Here is a 19,657-nt window from a genome sequence, read left to right as displayed (position 1 = left end):
GTCAGCTTTCGTCAGTGATCTGAAGATGGGAAAGGAATTTTAAAGATGTCTGTCAGAGGCAGACCTGTTTCCCATCAGCGGGAAAGGCTATTCCAGTGAGCCTAGCAGGGAGCTGCCCAACCCCCGGTGCCACTGTCCCACCAGAGGGTGACCCATAGTGTATGTTATTGCAAAACAAAAATGTTAAACCACTTTACTGGAGAAGATAAAACTGGAAAGTAGAGTGTTCTTCATCCCTAGTCTCAAGTGTATTTCTCCGTATTCCACTACATGTTCCGGAACCTTCTTGTCACCAAATGTTCTTTGTGGGGCTCTTCCCTTTTGTCTTTGTCTCCCTAAGATAGGGTGGGCGCTATGGCTGTGACGTGGGTGTGACATGCAGCGACAGGCCAGTCTCCGACCCATCAATACAGCAGCCCTCCTATCCGCCCCCCCCCCCCGCGACCTGCCCAGGTTCCACCTATAGAAGTCTTCACCTTTGAAATGAGACTAGGTTTTTCTTTGGTAATGAAGCTTCTAATTTGCTCCTGTCAAAACAGAGTGACAATATATAATATCCCCTGTGGTTGATATACTTATATTGATATACCAATAAACTTAGGTAAGAGAACAGAACAGCCACTATATTAAACATAGGCTTAGGCAGTGGTAGCACACGCCTTTAATCCTAGCATTCAGGAGACAGAAATCCATCTGGATCTCTGTGAGTTCAAAGCCACACTGGAAACAGCCAGGATGATGACACACAACTTTAATCCTAGGAAGTGATGGCAGGAAGCAGAAAGGTATATAAGGCATGAGGACCAGGAACTAGAGCCTTTTTTAAGCTTTTAGCTTTTAGCTTTTAGCAGCAGTTCAGCTGAGATCCATTCGGATGAGGATTCAGAGGCTTATAGTCTGAGGAAACAAGATCAGTTGAGGAATTGGCAAGGTGAGGTGGCTGTGGCTTGTTCTGTTTCACTGATCATTCAGCGTTCACCCCAGTACCTGGCTCTGGGTTTGTTTTTATTAATAAGACCTGTTAAGATCCGTGCTACAATCCCCTTCAATGTTTCAGGGGGGAAAAGCAAAGTTGGAGGCTGAGGCTTACAGGGGAGGCTTTCTGGGAAGTGATATTTCCTCCTAGCCCACAGATGAGGGACACGGGTGCCTCTGAAGCTTTACCTGTGATTGGGACTGAGTGTTCTGAAGATAATAGCCTATTCCTTAGAAGAAAGGCACTCGGAGCTCCAGGGCCACACATCCTCTCTTCCAGAGGAGGAATGGACTGCTTTTCCATGAGAAAGAAGGGGGAGACCTGGGCAGTAAGGTACCCTACAAAGACTTACAGGGCATTGAGAGGGGGCACACCAGAACCACTCTATGCTTCTGCCTCATTTGAAAAGCACTGATTGTGTATCTGCCATGTCAGAAGGACAGGAGCTGGTACTGCAAACACAGCAGTGGCAGCAAGGGTCTGCTGTCTGTAGACGAGGCTGCCTGAGTCACGAGAAGGATGAGAGGGGCTGGGAGGGTATTTGGATGTAGCCGGGGAGTTGGAGCTAGTTTGCAGAGGTGGTCAGAGAAGTTCCAAAAGTGAGAGTGAACAGAGAAAACAGGTGTCTGTTTCAACAGAGCAAGAGTCAAAGTGACCGGGTGCAGACAGAAACAGCTCCCAGGGCCACAGCATGGAATATAGCCATTGCAAGCATGCGAGGTGGCCTGGGCATAGAGAGTCAGAGGGAGACTGGAAAGGCGATGTGGACCACTCAGAGGTCATGGTAGCCCATGAGAATCATAAACCAAGGCAGGACAGGGCCAGCAGTAATGGAAGATCATGGAATTGAACTCTAACACATGGGGACCATAAGAGAGGGCGGTAAGGACTTTGGAAAAGATCAAAAGAGCAGGGCAGAGACACCTGCAAGAGGTCCTAAAGACTTTCCTGAATAGTCAAAATGTGAATGGAAAAGAAAATCCAGAGGGCGGGGCGGAGGCTTCCCACCTCTGGACTGCCCCTCTTCCCTATAAGAGAAGGGGGTTTGCTCCCACTCTGCCCTCCAGTCTCAGCACCGAGAATCCAGGCTGAAAACTCAAGCTCTGCACACATCCCCCACAGTCTGCACATTGACTTGGTGCTGGCCTAGCAGACGCAGCAGTCATGAAAGGCTTAGGGCCTCATATTCCTCCACACCTCTCCTCAAAAGAAAACACCATGAAAGCCGTGAGAGCAAAGGGCCCCCTCACTACGCCTCACAAACCCTACTGAGGGCTCTGCCTGGAAGAGCTGGGAAACTCTCTCCTGAACCAACTCCATGAAACACTACCCTGCAAGTTACCCATTTACCACTGCTAAGAGCGGTAATGGGAGGTTTTCCTTCCTTTGGTCACTGACTGAATCATTAAGAGCTTTTGCACTGGAGAGATCAGAGAGTCCCTTTTTGTGCAAACAAGATCTCACTCTGGATATGAATTCTTCATCTGAAGCCTACGTGAAGACTCCTCTTTCGTTCTCGAGACGTCTCACTTCACTGTGCATCTGAAAGTTGTCGGACACTGAGCTGATAAATCAGTACATTTAAAGCTCACCAAAACCAACATGTAAATATGAAGAATACGTAGGAAATATTTTGATTATGTAAAAAGAAGCCTGGTGGGAATATAAAACAGTGAGCCACTATGAAAAATAGTTATGTTCCTTATTAAAAAAAAAAAAAAATCAAACAACAGAATTACCATATGGTTCAACATTTCCAATAATGGTATGTGCCTAGAAGAGAGTGGATGCATTTGAAAAGTTACTTATTCACCAGTGTTTATAGCTGCATTATTCATAATAGCCAGAGGTTGGAAACAACCCAAATATCCATCCATGGATGACTGATTAGGCAAAATTTGGGAAATACATACAATAGAAAGCTATCTGGTCTTAAAAAGCAATGAAATGTTGATACAGTCTGCAACATGGGCAATCCTAGAGGTCATTACACTAGGAGAAATAACCCAGACACAAAATTACAAAAAATAGCATTATTCTACTTATAGGATGCCTGGAGTAGTCAGATTCATGGAAAGAACTGTCGTCAGGGCTGGAGAGATGAGGGAGAGATGCTCTTGTTGAGGACCTGCATTGAGCTCCCAGCTTGCACATCAGTTGGCTGGCACCCACCTGACTCCAGCCCCAGGGGATCCCCATACCTCTGGCCTCCATGGGCATATGTTTGCTTCACATACACATACAAATACATAAAAATAATTTTTTTTAAAGAAAAAGAAAGAATAGTTGTTGCCATGGCCAAGATTTGGAAGAGAAAAGTAGAGTTGGTGTTGGATAAACGGGGAAAATAAAAAGGATCTGAGGCCGGGGGATGGCTGCACTGGACAAACGGCATACACTACATGCCTCTGAACTCTATACTTGAAATGTCTAAAGTGGTAAACTTTATATTCTGTATAATTTATAAGAACAAACAAACTTTTGTTAAAAAAAGAAAAATATATATATAAGGAGATGGAAGTGAGTGAAGAATCAGACGCAGTTTTCCATTGAAGACTGAGAAGTGTGCACGGAGATGAACAGGATGTGGTATTTCCAGGCAGGGTCCAAGTCTAGAGACCTCAATAAACCAGCGAGCTGGAGGTCAAGAGCATGGTGCAGAGGATGCTTGAAATGGTGCCCTTTCTGTCACACTGTTTCCATCAGGTTCTTAGTAGGCTCCCCGGCATGTGAAGACACTTTATAAGAGCAAAACCCAGCGCCCACAGCGGCTAGGGGCTCCCAGTGGCCCCACAGATGTTCTGCGTAGAAAGCCCCGTGGGTCAACAGAATGCTTACTCCTGGGTGCTGTATCCTGAACAACAGCTAAGCAGCGTGGGAACCCATCAAAGGTTAGAACCGAGCTGTGGTGACCCCTAAAAGCCTGCTGATCCAATGGAGCCGTTCCCGATGGCCACTGGGCTGCTTTTCTGCACATCATCAGAGGAAGAACAAAGGTGTCTCTGATCCCGAGATAATGAAGAGTGGAGAAAGCAGAAGTTAAATCTGAGGACAGACAGTTCTGGTTACCTCCATACCGCAGGTGAGAAATATCAGGCCGGTTGAAAATACACTAAGTCAGTCACTTTACAGTTTACTTTTTTTTTTTTTTTTTTTTTTTCGAGACAGGGTTTCTCTGCGTAGCTTTGCGCCTTTCCTGGAGCTCACTTGGTAGCCCAGGCTGGCCTCGAACTCACAGAGATCCGCCTGGCTCTGCCTCCCAAGTGCTGGGATTAAAGGCGTGCGCCACCACGCCCGGCTTACAGTTTACTTTTAAAAGGCCAATTACAAAAGTCCAAATGTGACCCAAGCACTATGGTGCTGAGGCTTTATGGAAATTCTTTATAACTCTGTTCAATTTTTCTATAAATCTAACACCTTAAGAGACTATTAATTTTTTTAAAAAGTGGAACTATTAGGAACATGCTCTAGTAATTATCAATCCTAAGAAGGCTGCAGTCGGCAGTTGAAGCTGGAAAGTGATCCTACAGCTTCTCCGGCTTTCCCAGGACGTCTTGGTTTGTACAGCTGTGGCATCTAGCTAATTATTTGCAGTTCTAAAACTTGATCCCAGGGATCCCCAGGCATCATTTCCGTACCTTAGCAAGGCTGAGATGAAGGCTAGAGGGGGAGGCACCTTTCTCTAAGTACAGTAGTCATGTGCACTGGGGACACACTCTGAGAAATGTGTCACTAGGGGATTTTGTGATCAGAGTGTGCTTACAGACCCTGCATGGCGCTGCCCACTACACACTCGTCCCTATGGTTCAGCCGATCGCTCCCGGGCTTTTCTTCTGTCAACATGCTCCTGTGCTGAACAGTGCAGGGAACTGTGACATGGGGCATTTATGAATCCAAACATAACCAGAAAGGAAAGAGTACAATAAGGAATATGGAGCACTGGGTGGGAGTTCAGGTCCATTACAATCTGGTGGAAACACTTTCACGTATGAGTACCATGCCTGGACAGACAGCATTATCGCTGTACGGCATTCTGTATGTACAGATTTCAAAGAAGCCCCAGCACTAAGGAAATGCACTCCCATCAACAGCCTGCCAAGTCACTAGCGAGTCTGTCCCTATTATCATCATTTCATCAGAGCTAAGGTTTACAGTTCCATCACCTGGCTCACTCTATCTACCAAAAGATAGTGCGTTATTAGGGATTAGAGTTCTTTAAATTTCCTTCAACCTAGGGAATTCTAAAACTCAATTTAATGCTTCTCATGAGACAGCCTTAATCCTGAGGAGGATATCCCACAGCACACAAGGAATGTGATTTTCGGGTTCCGAGCCTCAGCTGAAACAGGAACAAGAAAGCACTTATGCAGATGCACGGTGAGACTATGAGGCGTCTGATGTCCCATCCCCCCCCCCACCCCCCAGTGCTGTAGTTCTCATCTGATAACCTCTCAAAACGATGACACGGGAGTCAGCTGTGTTCTCTATCATTAGAAAGACAGCCGGAAATCCAGGCACCGATCCTCGAACACTGCAAAACATCACTGCCAGGTTACAAAGCAATTTGACAGCCCTGATGGAGATTAATGATCAAAACATAATTCATACACGGGAAGATAATTAAAAAGACCAAACACTGTATTCAGCCCGGTGCTCCTAGATCTATGTCCAATATAATGACAAGATAAAAGTGCATTATTGATTAGTTAATTCTCGGAAATTCAAAAGGAAAGGGAAGGAGGGGGAAGAAGAGAAGGGGAGGGGAGAGGCAGGGGCCTTTTAATCATGATGCTAGGAGTTGTGAGACTCTCAGTCACCATGGACATATAAATCAAATAATATATTTGAAAAAAAAAAACTAATGAAGATTGCATTTGAGGGGCCGGAATGTAGCACAGTGGTAGAGCACTTGCCTAGCAGTGCAAGGCCCTGAGTTCCAATCCTGAAGTCCCTGAAGACCCCACAATGAGAAAAAGAATCAACACCACAGCCATGGAAATATTAAAGTATGATTTATAGTGGACTCAAACAAGAAACAACATTTTAAGTGTCCAATTGTAGTAACACATGAAATAAAGCATTATGTATCTATATAATAAAGTATTGTTCAGTCTTTAAACACTGTTATAGGAATTTAGCTGATGGCCCTAAAGACAAAACCAATACTGCCCGGCTTTGGCACAGCCAACAATGACCATGTGATGAGAGACAGTCTGTAAGTACTGGCCACTAGGCTGGTAAGAGACCTGGACTTCTGGGAGAAGAGTTACAATTCTGTGTTCTGTGCTGCAGCCCCCTTCTGGGCTATGATTTATTAATTTGTCCTACAGTTAAACATACTCATATCTTTGGTCAATTCCATTCCTTGAAAAAACAAAGACATACACCCAGAAAAGACTTTTTACAAGAATGTTCACAGAAGCTCTTACACAATGGACAGAAGCTGAAAACCACCCTGCCAAGGAATGGATAAACAAATGTCAGTGCACTCATAAAGTGAAACACTGCTCGGAAAGAAAGGAGCAAACCACAGCAGGACTCTCAGAGAAAGAAGCCAGATGTGGGATATGATCGCCTTGGTAGGAAGTTATATATCATTGCATGGACTCATTGAAAAGTTAGAGCAGTGGTTTCTCTGGCTGGAGAGAGGATGAAAATGATAGGCAACAGCCTGGGAAGGGCATGGGGAACATGTTCTCTGAGATGACAAGAATGGTCCACAGCTGGTTAGGGCATGGCTTAAATCCATCCAACCGTACACTCACGATCTGTGTGACTGACTGTCTGCAATTGACTGTGAGCCCTCCTCATCTGGGCACAGCACTCTGGGGAGCTCACAGCAGTGCTGATAATTTGTGTCTATTGCCGGAACCCCTACCATGTATGTCATGGTCTGCAGTGGCTCCAGCACATACTACTGAACATCACGTGACAGCACCCCCTCATGTGCCACTGTCAGACTTGGATGGCAGCATCTATACTGACCACGTGCAGGTTCTTCCTTATCCGGTGCCCTGAACAAAACAGTATAGCAAATGCTTACACAGCATTCACTCCGATGAGTGAGATATTCCATGTCAGCTAGTGATGATTCCAAGTAAGCACAAGGATGTGATTAATACATATGTAATATGCCTATAACATAAAGGACCTGGGTTTGGGGTTGGTATCCTGATACCTGGGAGAGAGTCCAGTCCTGACATCAATATCTCATGGAGAACAAGAGAGTTTGCATAGCTGTATAAGCAGAAAAGTAGGAGAAAACGTTTAGGACCAAATGTGCTATCTCGACTCCACACTTTGTCAACTTCACTTTCTCTGCTACAGGTCTTTCCAGTACTTCTGTCCCCTGCACATCCTCCCCCACATCCACTTCCAACACTAGAGCACAACCTCAGGGGGACCAGGTCTTCTCCAAACTGATGACCAAAGAGACGTTGCTATATTGGTTAGTACTGATAAGGAACTTGCTTTTTCTGCACTGAGAGGTTTGCTTGGACATGGTAATTGTCTTGTGCATCAGCAAATCCTGAGACTCCAGAACCCAGTGAATAGCAACTCCATGATATATTTAATTACTAAATATGTACAGTGGGCCCACAGATGACAAGTGGGGCAGAAGATAAACTCTGGTTGTTAAAATTGCAGGTGATTAGAAAAAAAAAATTCCTTTTTTGTCATCTTTCACGTTTATGGGATGTGTGCATGTGTGTGTGTGCATATTTTTGCATATGTGTGGATACATATTTACGTAGTGCCTGTGAATGTGGAGGTCTGGGGTTGAAGTCAGGACTCATCCTCAATCACCCGTCCACTTTATTTGGTAGAACAAGGTCTCTCAGTCCAACCCAGAGCTCACTGATGTGGTTACTCTTGTTAACCAGCTCACTCTGGGGATCCCGAGTCTCTGCTTCACCAGGTTGGAATTACAGGCAAGTTGCCACGCCCACCTGAAATTCACATGGGTTTCTGGGGAACTGCTGAGCCATCTCCCCAGGCCTCCAAAAACTCTTGTTTTATAATTTGTTATATTTGTTAAAGTTCCTGTTATATCCTGTATTGCTTCTACATCAGAATGATGCATTTCTGGGTAAAGAAATGAGCCACTGGAAACATAAAAACTACCTGGCAGCTGGGTTTATTAGTTTACACTTTTAATCCCAGCATCAGGGAGGCAGGGGCAGGCAGATCTCTCTGAGTTTAAGGCCAGCCTAGTCTGTTTATCAAGGTCCATCCTACCCAGGCAGAGCTACACAGTGCAACACTGTATCAAAATGGGGTGGGGGAGCTAGAATGGATTCCACACTGTAAAATATGTCTCAACTAGTTCTTCAGAAATTACAATTTATCTTTTTGCTTAGCCCTTTGTGTCCACAAACGCACAAGCAGCTTGATTTTTGACGCCAAACAGTTGGGAATGGGAAAAGCCTACTGTGAGTGACTCTTGCCAAACCACCCTCCTTCATTTCCCAGAATACCGATCTGGTTCCAGCCAGAAAAGCGGAGACAGACAAGATGTCCAAGGCTGCGGAGAACCCAAGAAGAAGAAGAAGAGGAGTGTTTGCCGAACTTGCCCAAGCGACAGGGTGGTCGTCCCTGGCTGCCACACCGTAGCTGTCAACCCTGATTTCTTACACACCATTGGGTCACCGTGGATGAAAAATCGGATGAGATGTCAGGACAACGGCTGACGAAAAGATACACTGTGGAGACTACAGGAGAGTGACCCTGTGGGAGCCGCAGGGACAGTGTGGGTGACTTCTAAACCACCACGAAGAGCTACGGATTTCTTCTCTTTACATCTGAGCTGGGGAGGTCAGCACAGACGCTGAAGCGCATCACACTGACCTAACAGCAGCAGTGTGTGGTGACACACGCTTCTGTGACCACACTAGCAGAAAGGGGAACTGCTTGCTGCAGAACTGTTTCCCTCTTAATGTAGATTTTTTTTTTTTTTAATGTACCAAGAAAAGACCCATTTGTTATCAAGTCACAATTTACACATAAGGTCTACGAATCTTTCCGGGTGTCTTAGGAAGGCAGCTTGCCTGACTTTGTCAGTGTCCTTATCAAATGGGTTTTGTGTGTGTGTGTGTGTGTGTATCAATAGCATCCACCACCCAATTCTTGTCAATTTTATCAGAGATTTAAGGGAACAAAACACAATGGACATCTAAACTAATGAGGCTCTACAATCCGCCCCCCCCCCCAAGCCAGCAACTCTTGTCTCAGGGCTCGCACACAACAAAGGTTCCTCTGTGATCCTGTTCCCACAACGAAACACCACTTCCTAATTAAACCTACACACACAAAAAGAAGCGGCTCCAGAAGGCAGCCCCTCCAATGGTGCCATAGGGAACATTTCCTTTCTCACAAAACAGATTTTATCTTAAAAGGGATTCTTTTTTTTTTTTTTTTTTTTTTTTTTTTTTTAACTCACAAATCAGACCCTCCTGGTGAAAACATTTGAGCAGGCTTTAAAAATTCTGTTAAAGGAAACACAAAACACCAACTCGATTTGTTTTCTCCTTTGTCCCACACTCTGGGATAAAGAGCACCCAACTCGACCAGCACTGTCAAAGCTGTGGAAGAAGTGTTGACCACCGAGGATGGGCAGGGATGGGGACCAGGCTTCAGTGAAGCCCGACAGAAGAAGCAGACAGAGGCTAGAATCTCAGCACCTCACAGTCAGATATAAACAAACCTGTAAGGACCCCTCGACAGCCACGCTTTCCTTAACGTTTTAACTTGAAAGGCAGCGGTGACTGGGACCAGAGGAGGGAGGCATGGACAGTGTGGAAGGAACTAAGGTTTTGGGGCATGGGGAGCTACAGGCCCCTAGGCAAGCCAGTGACCTGACATTTTCCTTCCTAAAATGGAGAGCATCTCTGCATTGCAGGACCGTTAGGACAACAGATGGAAGAAGAGAGCTGAGGAAGGAAAAGGCCGATCCATCTCCAACTGACACCTATACGTCTCTGTATATTTGTCAGTAAACATTCCTTTTAAAGTGATCCTCAGAACACACCAGGAACTTGTAATTTAAACTTCAAAATATGGTTTCTATTCACTGCATTATTTCTGTGGCAGGGGGTGAGACTGGACTCTTTAATTGGAAGCTCAAGTTATTATCATTAACAGAAACAACCCAAGGCCCAGGCCTGGGAACTATTATGCTAAGGGTGGGTAGCCCTTATAGAAGACCATGAACACGGCTTTTGAAAGCGTTAATAAGTGAGTTACAGTCATATTGGGAAACGTTCGAGTCAAGATGTAAAATAAAACACTGGGACAGGACTGTTGACATCAGAGACTCAGAGCTGAAGGAAGAGTGGGGTCTGAGAATGCCATGTGTTGGCCCAGGCTCATGAACGGCCAGACTCCCATCCTTGCGCTAGCTGCGCGCACACTCTATTCTCAGTTTAGTCATCTGTGATGGGGGCGGTAACTGACAGGGACTGGAGCATGATTATGAGACTCCAATGACACAACCCAGAGCAGAGGACTACACAGCGCAGGCCTGGCACAGAAAGTTCTAGTAAATGCTAACACCTTGGGGGGGGGTGTTTATTAAATGCATAGAGCTACAAGCAAAAACAAAAAGCAAAAAAAAAAAAAAAAAAAAAAAAGAATAAAGCTGGCACAGTTTTGCAGTATTATCAGTGGTTCTCTCAGAGTCAAGGGATGGTGAGCATCTCCCTCCTCACACTAACTCAAACCTCCTGACTGTTTTACAATGATCCCATTCCATTTTACAAATCTGAAAAAAAATTACCATTGACTTACAAGTTTGTTTTCTAAAAATCTGCATAATTGCATTTTTTTTTTAGTTAATCCTATTAGCTAAGTCTAATTAGGTTATATTAAGGTCTCGTTTAACATTTCCCCTGGTGGTGTCTGAAGATCAGAGAAAAAAAAGATAGTGATGGGGTGGGGTGTGAGGGGAGAGACGGCTCAGTCTAGAAAGTGCCTGCCACACAAGCCTGAGGACCTGAGCTGGCATCTGGAGCACAGCAGCACACACATAAATGAGCCGGGCACGGTGGTACACATCTGTGACCACAGTACAAGGCGGGCAGAGATGGTGGATCCCATGGCTCACTGGCTGGCTAGCCTAGCCAATTGGAGAGTACCAGGTTCTGGGAGTGACTTTGTCTCAACGGGGTGAGGTGAAGAACATTTAAAGAAACTAGACATTGACCTCTGGTGTCCATGTGCATGAGCACACACACATGCCTGTGAACCAGCACGTGTCTATACACAGAGGCAAGGGATAGAGAAAGAAACAAACTGAGGTCTACTGGCAGTGAGGAAGTAGTTGGCACACTACACCACTCATAATGCCACCATAAGCTACTCTGTGAGAAGATGCCTTGGGGTGCCTCTCTCTATGCCTCTCCACTACACCACACCAACAATAATCAATAGCAAGTTAATATACCCATGTTAAACGGAGCTGTTTCCCAAGTTCCTCAGTCCTGCCCGAGGCATTCTCTCAGCTGAGATCCAAGGGCACTGCGTCCTAGGATGTATTGGAAGTCAGTCTGTGATTCGGTTAGGATTACACAGTTTGCATTTCTTTCCAACATATTTGGGATCGGGCTGACCACCATAGCAGAATGCTGTGCCAGGGAGTCTGTAACTGCTTCTCTGTGCTGGTACCACAGCAAAAGGTCACCTGCTAGGATATGTGTGCCTACCTAGCAGCTAAAGAACTGACAGTCTCCCCTGGATTCTGTTTCTTGAGGCTGAGACTAGAGTTCTGCAAACCACCAGGTGTCTCTTCAGGAGGCTGCAGGGCTGAGGCTGGAACCCTGAGGAGGGAGGTTATGACTGTTCTTGTCTCCCGGCTTTTCCTGTTAGTGTCACCCCTTACAGGTGTCCCCGACTCCAGTTGCAACTATCTAGTAGTTCCCAGAGGAGCCTCCTACTCTCCCATGAAGTCAGGAGAAGGGATGCTGTCCCTTGCTCCAAGGGTCCAGATGCTAATAATTCCAACCCTCCCTTGGTTCCTCTGTTGCCATCACAGTCTGAGAGACTCTCTGCCCCCTTTTCCAGTTTTCCAACATGGTCTACCAATTTCTGACACTGACTATGCCCCTCTCCGTGCCCAACTCACATGGTTTCCATTCTCCTGGCTGATGCGATGCACCATGCCTTCCATAGAGTGTTAAAATGTTTGCTTGTGATGAAAATATAGGTAACATTAAAATTACCATCTTAGCCACGTAAGTTGTATGATTCAGTGGCATGATTCATGGCCCATCTAAACAGCATCCTTATCATCATTCCATGTGTCCATCAAATACTAACTCCCCCTTTTATTTTCAATCTCAGTGCCCACAACCAGCACTCTACTTTCTACCTCCAAACTATACAATATTTCTTCTTTGTGTGTGGCTTCGCATGGTGTTTTCAAGATATGCACATGTTACAGTACGCGTCAAGTTTCCATTTGCTTTGGTGTACTGAAGTTTGTCTACCCAGTCATCAACAGAGGAGCATCTGAGTGGCTTCCACCCTTTGGCTCTGTGAGTCAGTGGAGTCTTTCTGTTCTTTGGGTTCTACACCTTGAGGGAGAACAGCCGGACATCTTATGATTCTGTATTTAAAATTCTAAGGAACCACTGTTTTGTTTTCCTCAGTGGCTGCATCATTCCATGCCAGTCAGGAATGCACAGATGTCCCTCTTCCTCTGCACCCTGGCCACCCTTGAGACTTGCTATTTCTCTTATGACAGTTATCCTAACGGCTGTGAGGTGGTCTCTTGTTGTGATGTGGGTTTTCAATTTTCTAATGTGAAATTCTCATCTTTAACACGGTATTTTTCAAATCAGAAAGCCTTCTGTTCTGCTGAGAGATGTCAGCATAGTCAATGCACTCCAATATAGTAAGTAGGACCTAAAATCATTTCGATAACTATAAAATTCAAGACTTAAAGAAAATGTGGATTCCCCCTCAGAATGACTTATTTTCAGTTTAAACATACCCAAGATGGCCAGTGGCAGTCAGGGTACTTTATGCCAAGGTTTGTGTCTACACCACCGGACAGTGAGCAGAATTCAGGCATGCGCACCACCATGTAAACTTCGGTCCTACTCTGCTTGTGCGCCACCAGATCAAGGCACATTTCTTTTTCCTAAAAGTGAGACTCCTACATACACCGGGTCCCTTCGGGTTTTATAAATGGTGGCTCTAACAGCGTAACAGCAGAGCTTTCCAAACACCAGTGGAAAAAACGGCAGGAGCTACCCGTGCAGAACAGCCAAGAACTAACCACAGACACCACATCCAACCTCTCCACCTAGCCCGGTCCTGCCTGTCCTTCTGAGGGTCAAGCCAGTCGGCCTGATCCTCCCCAGACAATCAGATCCAGCCCCTGCCCCACATCAGTGCTCCAGTCTGGTCTAGCCACCCCAGCCTGCACAGTAAACCCCTAGGTTTCTGTCAGGGCTTGCCTTGCCGGCCCCTCACCCACCCACAGACCCTTCCCACACCACAAGGAGCCTCTTCACCCAGCCAGATAGATCTACCCCCCCCACACACACACACATTGCAGGCTTGGACTAGGACCAAATGGGCCAGGAAGTGGTGCCATGGAGTACTGTGTATCATCTACCTCACACCTGGCAGAAACAGTGAGATGCGAACAAATGTGTTAAGAAATGAGGCAGACATCAGACGGCTACGGAGCCCCTCTAACGGGCCTGGCCCCACCCCACCTACCTGCCGCAAGTCCAGGGTGATGGTGACCCAGTGATACTCTCTCCCGTTCTGAATACTGGGGCTCTGCCACCAATTATTGGTGCCATCGATCGCGTGTGATATTGGGTGGCGTTCTGTTAAAAAAAAAAACGCAGAAACAAGAACATATGTCATTTTCAGCTCTGGATTTTCATTCTTGAACTGCCAAACTCAGCGCAAAGGCAGAGCTAGTGGCCAAGGTGAGCAGCTTTTGAGGCTTTTCCGTGGAAAGTCTTCGCTACTTCAGAAAGTGTAAGTTCCCACGGGTGGGCCTGTGGTGGAGCTCAGAGACGGAACACATGCTAAGCTTATGCAAAGCCCTGGGTCCAATCCCAGGACCCACAAAAATAAGTTGCATAAATTATCTCCCTGGGTGCTTTTCTACAAATAGAAAAGCTGTACTTGCCTCTGGGATTCGTACTGTTACCGTCACAGACCCGGCACTGGGCATGTCGAACAGGTCGGCCTGGCACGTGCTCCACGAGTTTGCAGAACATCTCAGGCCCCTTCTCGCCACAGGTCGCATTGGTGCTGATGTGGGCATTGGTGGCCAGGTTGAGAATGGCAGGGAACAAGCCTGAAAGGACAAAGTTCAAAAGCCAAATCAGCCAGGCCACGCTGTCCAACCCACTTTACAGGCAAACCCACAAAGGGTTGTAAATCCACATGCTGAATGAAAGAACCTTCCACCAAGACTGGGTACACCAAAGGCTTTCAAGTCTCGCTGATGTGGAACTCTGAGACAAATAGGCCTCCTCTGTGAGGAAAAACCCAGAACATTAGCTGGAAGACAGGAAGGAATTTTCTGGAGTAAATAAGTTCTATGTTTTTATCAAAGTTTGGGATTCTTAGGCATATATGATTGTGGAAAAAGAAACATAGGATGAATACACTAAGATTTGGGCATCTTACCATAGGTATATTTTATCTGAAGTAACAAAAACAATTATTAATGGGTAACCTCCATGTTTAGGAGTGGGGTGTTCCTCTGCCTTCAATTCGTTTTGAAACACATAAGATGCTAGTCTAGATTGACATAGAGATGGACACTTGGAGAAGTAGTGAGCGAAGAAGGGAGTGAACAGCAGTCCAGGTTCTCAATGCACAATGCTAGTTTTCTGTTCGCAATTTTCCTAATAAAATGTTGAAAGAACGTGTTTAAAGACAAGTTACAAATTCACACATTGCCCAGAGAAACTTGGCCACCTTCCTCATAGAAGGTGGCCTGCCGTCTGTCTCTGGTAGGAATGCAGGGTCTTCCCTGTAATTATATACAATCTTCTTTGTCCTTTCTTTTCTCCCTCACGATGGCCTGTTCTCCTGGGTGAATAAAACTTCGTAACGCACAGGTCCCAATTTTACAACTCTCTGGCACAGATAATCTCTGCTCTGTCCAGTCTCTATCTCTGCTGATTTTTATCTCCAAGCAGCTAGGCTCAGGGCAGGTTCAAAGTACTTGGTAGCAGTTTTTGCACAACTCAGAGACCAGGCTCCCCATTAGGGATCTTCTGAGATTTAACTATATCTTGATAAAGGAGGGCAATGGCGGCAAGATTCTATAAAGATCCAGAAATTACAGTGTGCATGCTAGGTAGGAGGGGCAATCTTCAGGAACAGACCTTGTAAACAGTTCCGAGGGGAGCTTAGCCTCCTGCAGATCGTGATTCACTAGATTTTGATCTTCAAGGACCACAGGCTATGATGTGATCTTTGTAAATAACAGAGTCAGGTCTGGGAATGTGGCTCAGTGGTAGAACACTGGTCTACTACATCGAAGCCCTTCACACACATGCACATGCATACACACTTTTTTTTTTTTTTTTTTTTTTTTTTTTTTTTTTATTGTAAGCTTCAACTCACAAATCCCTCTCTGTCCATCTATAAACGCCACACCGCCCTCATGCACACTTTTTAATAACACAAAATTGTTTTAATTCTATAGAAGGAATTTTCATCTTTAATTTCTTTGGTCTTTGAGTACCCGCCCCAACATATTCAATGGTGCTTTATTGTAAATATTTAGGATTTTAAATCATAAGACACAATGGTTCTCTGGAAAGAGTCGCTGTGTCGTAAACGACAATTACTCTGCACCAGCTGGAAGAGAGACAGTTGTTGTTGCTGTTGTAATGATGGGACCCCTGGTAGGTAGGCTGGCCACACACCTGAGCAGGCTTCAATTCCAAGACTAGCTGGGCCACACACACTAGACTTGGTAGGGAAAGTAGGACTCTCAACGTCAAGTGGGAGGGTTGAGAGACTGGTGAATATGCTCAAAATGCATTTCATGACATTCTCAAAGAATTAATTTAAAAAAATGTATTTTTAAAAACCCAGTCATTCGGAGCCTTTTCACATAAATAAATGAGAATTATCTGGCGGTTCTACTACTACAATGGAAGCGCTGCACTCAAGCCTGTGGGCGGCTGAAAATTGTGCATCACGTACGCATGTTTTATTTCTACTGTACACAGTAATTCTCATTCCCTGTTGTGTCTGATCACATGGTAGAAGGCAGAAGAAAGCCAGAGTTAGGGACTAGACAGAATAATTTGGATAAAAAATTGTTTTTTTTTTTCCCCTTTCTTTTTAATTTTTCCAAGTTCTCTCGGGCAGTGGAATCGTTTTCATATCTGCAGAGAAATTTCACATGGTCACATGAGCGTCAGGCAGGTAGAGGGAGGGACAGGAAATCCACTCACACCTACTGAGAAGACCAGATTGTTCTGCATAGAAACAGCCAAAGCTGCAGCCTGGCACGTGTGAGCCACACACATATTCGACCCCATGCTTTTGTTGGGGCCTCTTTACCCCAGTTATTGCTATTGCAGAAGTAACTGAGACCTCTTTTTTCCCCACTTAGAACACACTGCAGAATAATCCACCTGCCCATGCATTTAATCAGCACCTAAAGACTTGGTTACACTGAACTCCACAGAGCATGAAATAAATGCCTCCTCATTTGCTGGCTACTCCTGCTTTCGGCCCCTTTCTCCACGGACTGAGCACACCTGGCCTCCTAAAACGTCCTTCAGGGCCAGGTTACTGTACTGGAAAGTTCCCTGACTGTGATTAGGTTAAAAATCAATTGCCACCAACCTATGGACAAAAAAATAATAATACTGCACAGTTACCATAGCTTCGTCCCAGACACTTCTGGCTAGTTTAATAATTCATTATTAGGAGCCTTTGAGTTTCTCTCTCTACAGTAATTTTCTCATCTTAAAGTATCTTCGAATGTTGATTGAGCTCACTCCAGCACTCTCTTCCCTGATTCTTTCCAAATAATTCAGAGTGAATCCTTCAGACCCTTGAGGGAAGTGTGTGTGTGTAAGTGTATATATATATATATTTCTTGAGGAGAAAAGGTTTTTGAGTTCCAACCAATGTTATATTTATCTAATATCTAATAAAAATCAATGTGATGGTCAGCAGAGAAAAGAGTCTGCAATTCCCACTGGAAGGAACTGAGTCAACGTATCCAGATGACTTTTTCCTAGACCTAAACAAAGATTAGGAATGCTTCACATGGTTGAATAATCAAATGGCTTCTAGTGTCATGAGTGCTTTTCTTTTTAGAAAACAAAGAAGACTTTCCCGAAACAGTCAAAGTCACCAATTCAAATCTTAGAAAAATCTAAGAAAAGTAAGAATCCAAGTTCCTCAGTTAAGGTTTGTAGGGTTTTGGTAAGTATTGAAACACATTTAACCTTCATTTACCAAAAATTTCTTAGTTCATTTCTTGTTTACCCAGGACGCGTCTATGAATTCACTGTAGAACCCAGAGATGAGAAAGTTAGTTCCCGGCTTCACAGTACTCCTGGAACATGAATGTGACAGACTCACACTGGAGACAGTGGCCAGCATGATAAAGATCACACTGAGGCCCAAGACCGCTGGCTCTGAAGACTTGACAATTCTTCTGGTGACCTGAGCATTTTCTTATCTGGCTCCTTAGAGTCTCTCTCTCTCTCTCTCTCTCTCTCTCTCTCTCTCTCTCTCTCTCTCTCTCTCTCTCTCTCTCTCGTCTTACTTTCTTATCTTCTTCATATCCTGACCACTCTTTCTTTTTTAAGTGTACGTGTGCGTGCATGTGCGTGTGTGTGCGCGCGCGTGCCCACACGATCGGAGTGCAGTGCCTACAGAGGTCAGAAGAGGGACTCTGATCCCCAGGAGCTGGAGCTACAGGCTGTGGTGAGCTCTTTGTCATGGGTCCTGGGAACCCACTGTAGGTCCTCTCCAAGAGAGAATGCTCTCTTAATCACTAGCGCCAGTGACCAGTCTTGAACTATTATATCCAGCTGCTCTTCCCATTAGGATGGCTGCCAGGACTCTGGATACTTATCTCCATTGACACAGAATATAGGAGCAAAGTGCAGCCGGGGCACTTGCCTTGAGCTCCTAAAGAGCTTCAGAAATGAAGTGCAAGGTGCAGTTTGGATCACGCATTTTTCAAGCATCTCCTGCTAACTCTCCCTGAGCAGAACCAGCAGGCGCTTTGCAGATGTGGCATTGAAGACTTTCACTGGGCAGATTCAGGCCTGTGTGCAGCTCCTACTGGTAGGTCCTCCGTCTTCCTGCTCTGCTGTTATTTCAGCTGCCAAGCAGCTGCACTGAGGCCTCCATCCTGCTTCTTGAGCAGTCAAGAGGCTTCTCTGTGTGGTGCCGGCTGGCCTGTGAGGGACCTGCGGATCTCCAGTTATGAAGCTGCTGGCCTTGGTTCTGTGCTTTCTCAGCCATCAAGTCCCTAGTCCTCCTCACTGTCCTCACTTTTTTATACTATTTCTTTCTGTGTCATACCATTCCAGCCTGCGCTACTGTGAACACTCAAGGAAAGATCATCCCAGAGTTTTATTGGTCCTGATGTTGCAATATCAGGGATGGCAGCACCAGAGACTGTCTCCAAGGGGGCTGGCTTCCTGATGAGCCTGAACAGCTTGCTTATATCACCTGAAAGGCAGCTTGGGCCTATCATAGTGTTGTATTTGACAAAACACAGCCATTTGTTTTGGACCAATCAGGGTCATAAAGGCTTGTGTTTGGGGCCAGCAATAATGGCATCTCCACTAGGGGCGTGCTTCCGCTCTGGCCAGGGCGTAGTAGTTCATCCAGGTTTGTAAGCATTTGTTTCTGACAGCGGGCTATGTGCATTCAAGAGCCAGGACCATCAGCAGTCATCCTTGGCACACGTGTCTAAGACATACATACGTGGCTGTCCCACAAGTCTGTGGGAATCACGGGTCTTTTGCTCAGGATGGCTCAGTAGCAAGTGGGAGTCCACTTGCTGGCAGTTAGGAAGTCTGATTGTCCCATACCCAATGGCTTTGCTAATTTACAAGAAAATGAACACCAGAAGGAGTGGGTACCATATAACATAAGAGTATGTATCATTAACAATAACAGCAATCTTAACGGATTTTAATAATGCCTACCACCTGCTCAGTGGCCAGGGTGAGGAGGGTCTCAAGGAGTGATGAGGTAAGGTTTACATTGAAGTCATTTATAGCAACACATCCCCAGCATGTTCTGCAGGCTATTCACAAGCTGGGCAGAATTCATTCTAATCCAGTTAGTTTTCCTCAAGATTAAAAAAACAAAACAAAAAAAAAAAACAAGTGTGCTAAGAATCCAAGCCTCTCTTATAATGATGTGTACAAGCTCCAGCATCAAAATAAAAGCACCAGCAAGGTGGTGGTGACAGATGCCTTTAATCCCAGCAGAGAAAGGCGAAGCCAGCCTGGTCCACAGAGTGAGTTCCGGGACAGCCAGGGCTACACAGGGGAACCCTGTCTCGAAAAACCAAATAATAAAAATAAAAAAAATGAATAGATAAAACTAAAAGGACCAAAGGAGGTGTGACAAAACCATATGCCTCATACCACACAGCCACACTGGAGTCAGACAGGCTCATTGGCTGCTGTGGGAGAAACACTGAAT

At 45.4% G+C, this 19,657-nt stretch overlaps 1 protein-coding gene across 1 annotated transcript in view; it reads right to left on the bottom strand.

Annotated features, from left to right (window-relative positions):
- Window positions 1-19,657, bottom strand: part of Lama1 (laminin subunit alpha 1) — a 131,634-nt gene that overhangs the window by 91,038 nt on the left and 20,939 nt on the right. The window contains 2 exon segments of the mRNA XM_028885123.2: window positions 13,703-13,815; window positions 14,127-14,297. Of these exon segments, the coding sequence (XP_028740956.1) occupies window positions 13,703-13,815; window positions 14,127-14,297 (284 nt within the window).

This window comes from Peromyscus leucopus, chromosome 13 (assembly GCF_004664715.2).
Source record: "Peromyscus leucopus breed LL Stock chromosome 13, UCI_PerLeu_2.1, whole genome shotgun sequence".
Classification (NCBI taxonomy): domain Eukaryota; kingdom Metazoa; phylum Chordata; class Mammalia; order Rodentia; family Cricetidae; genus Peromyscus; species Peromyscus leucopus.
Note: the sequence above shows the minus strand (reverse complement) of the source record. Positions and strands in the feature narration are given on the sequence as shown.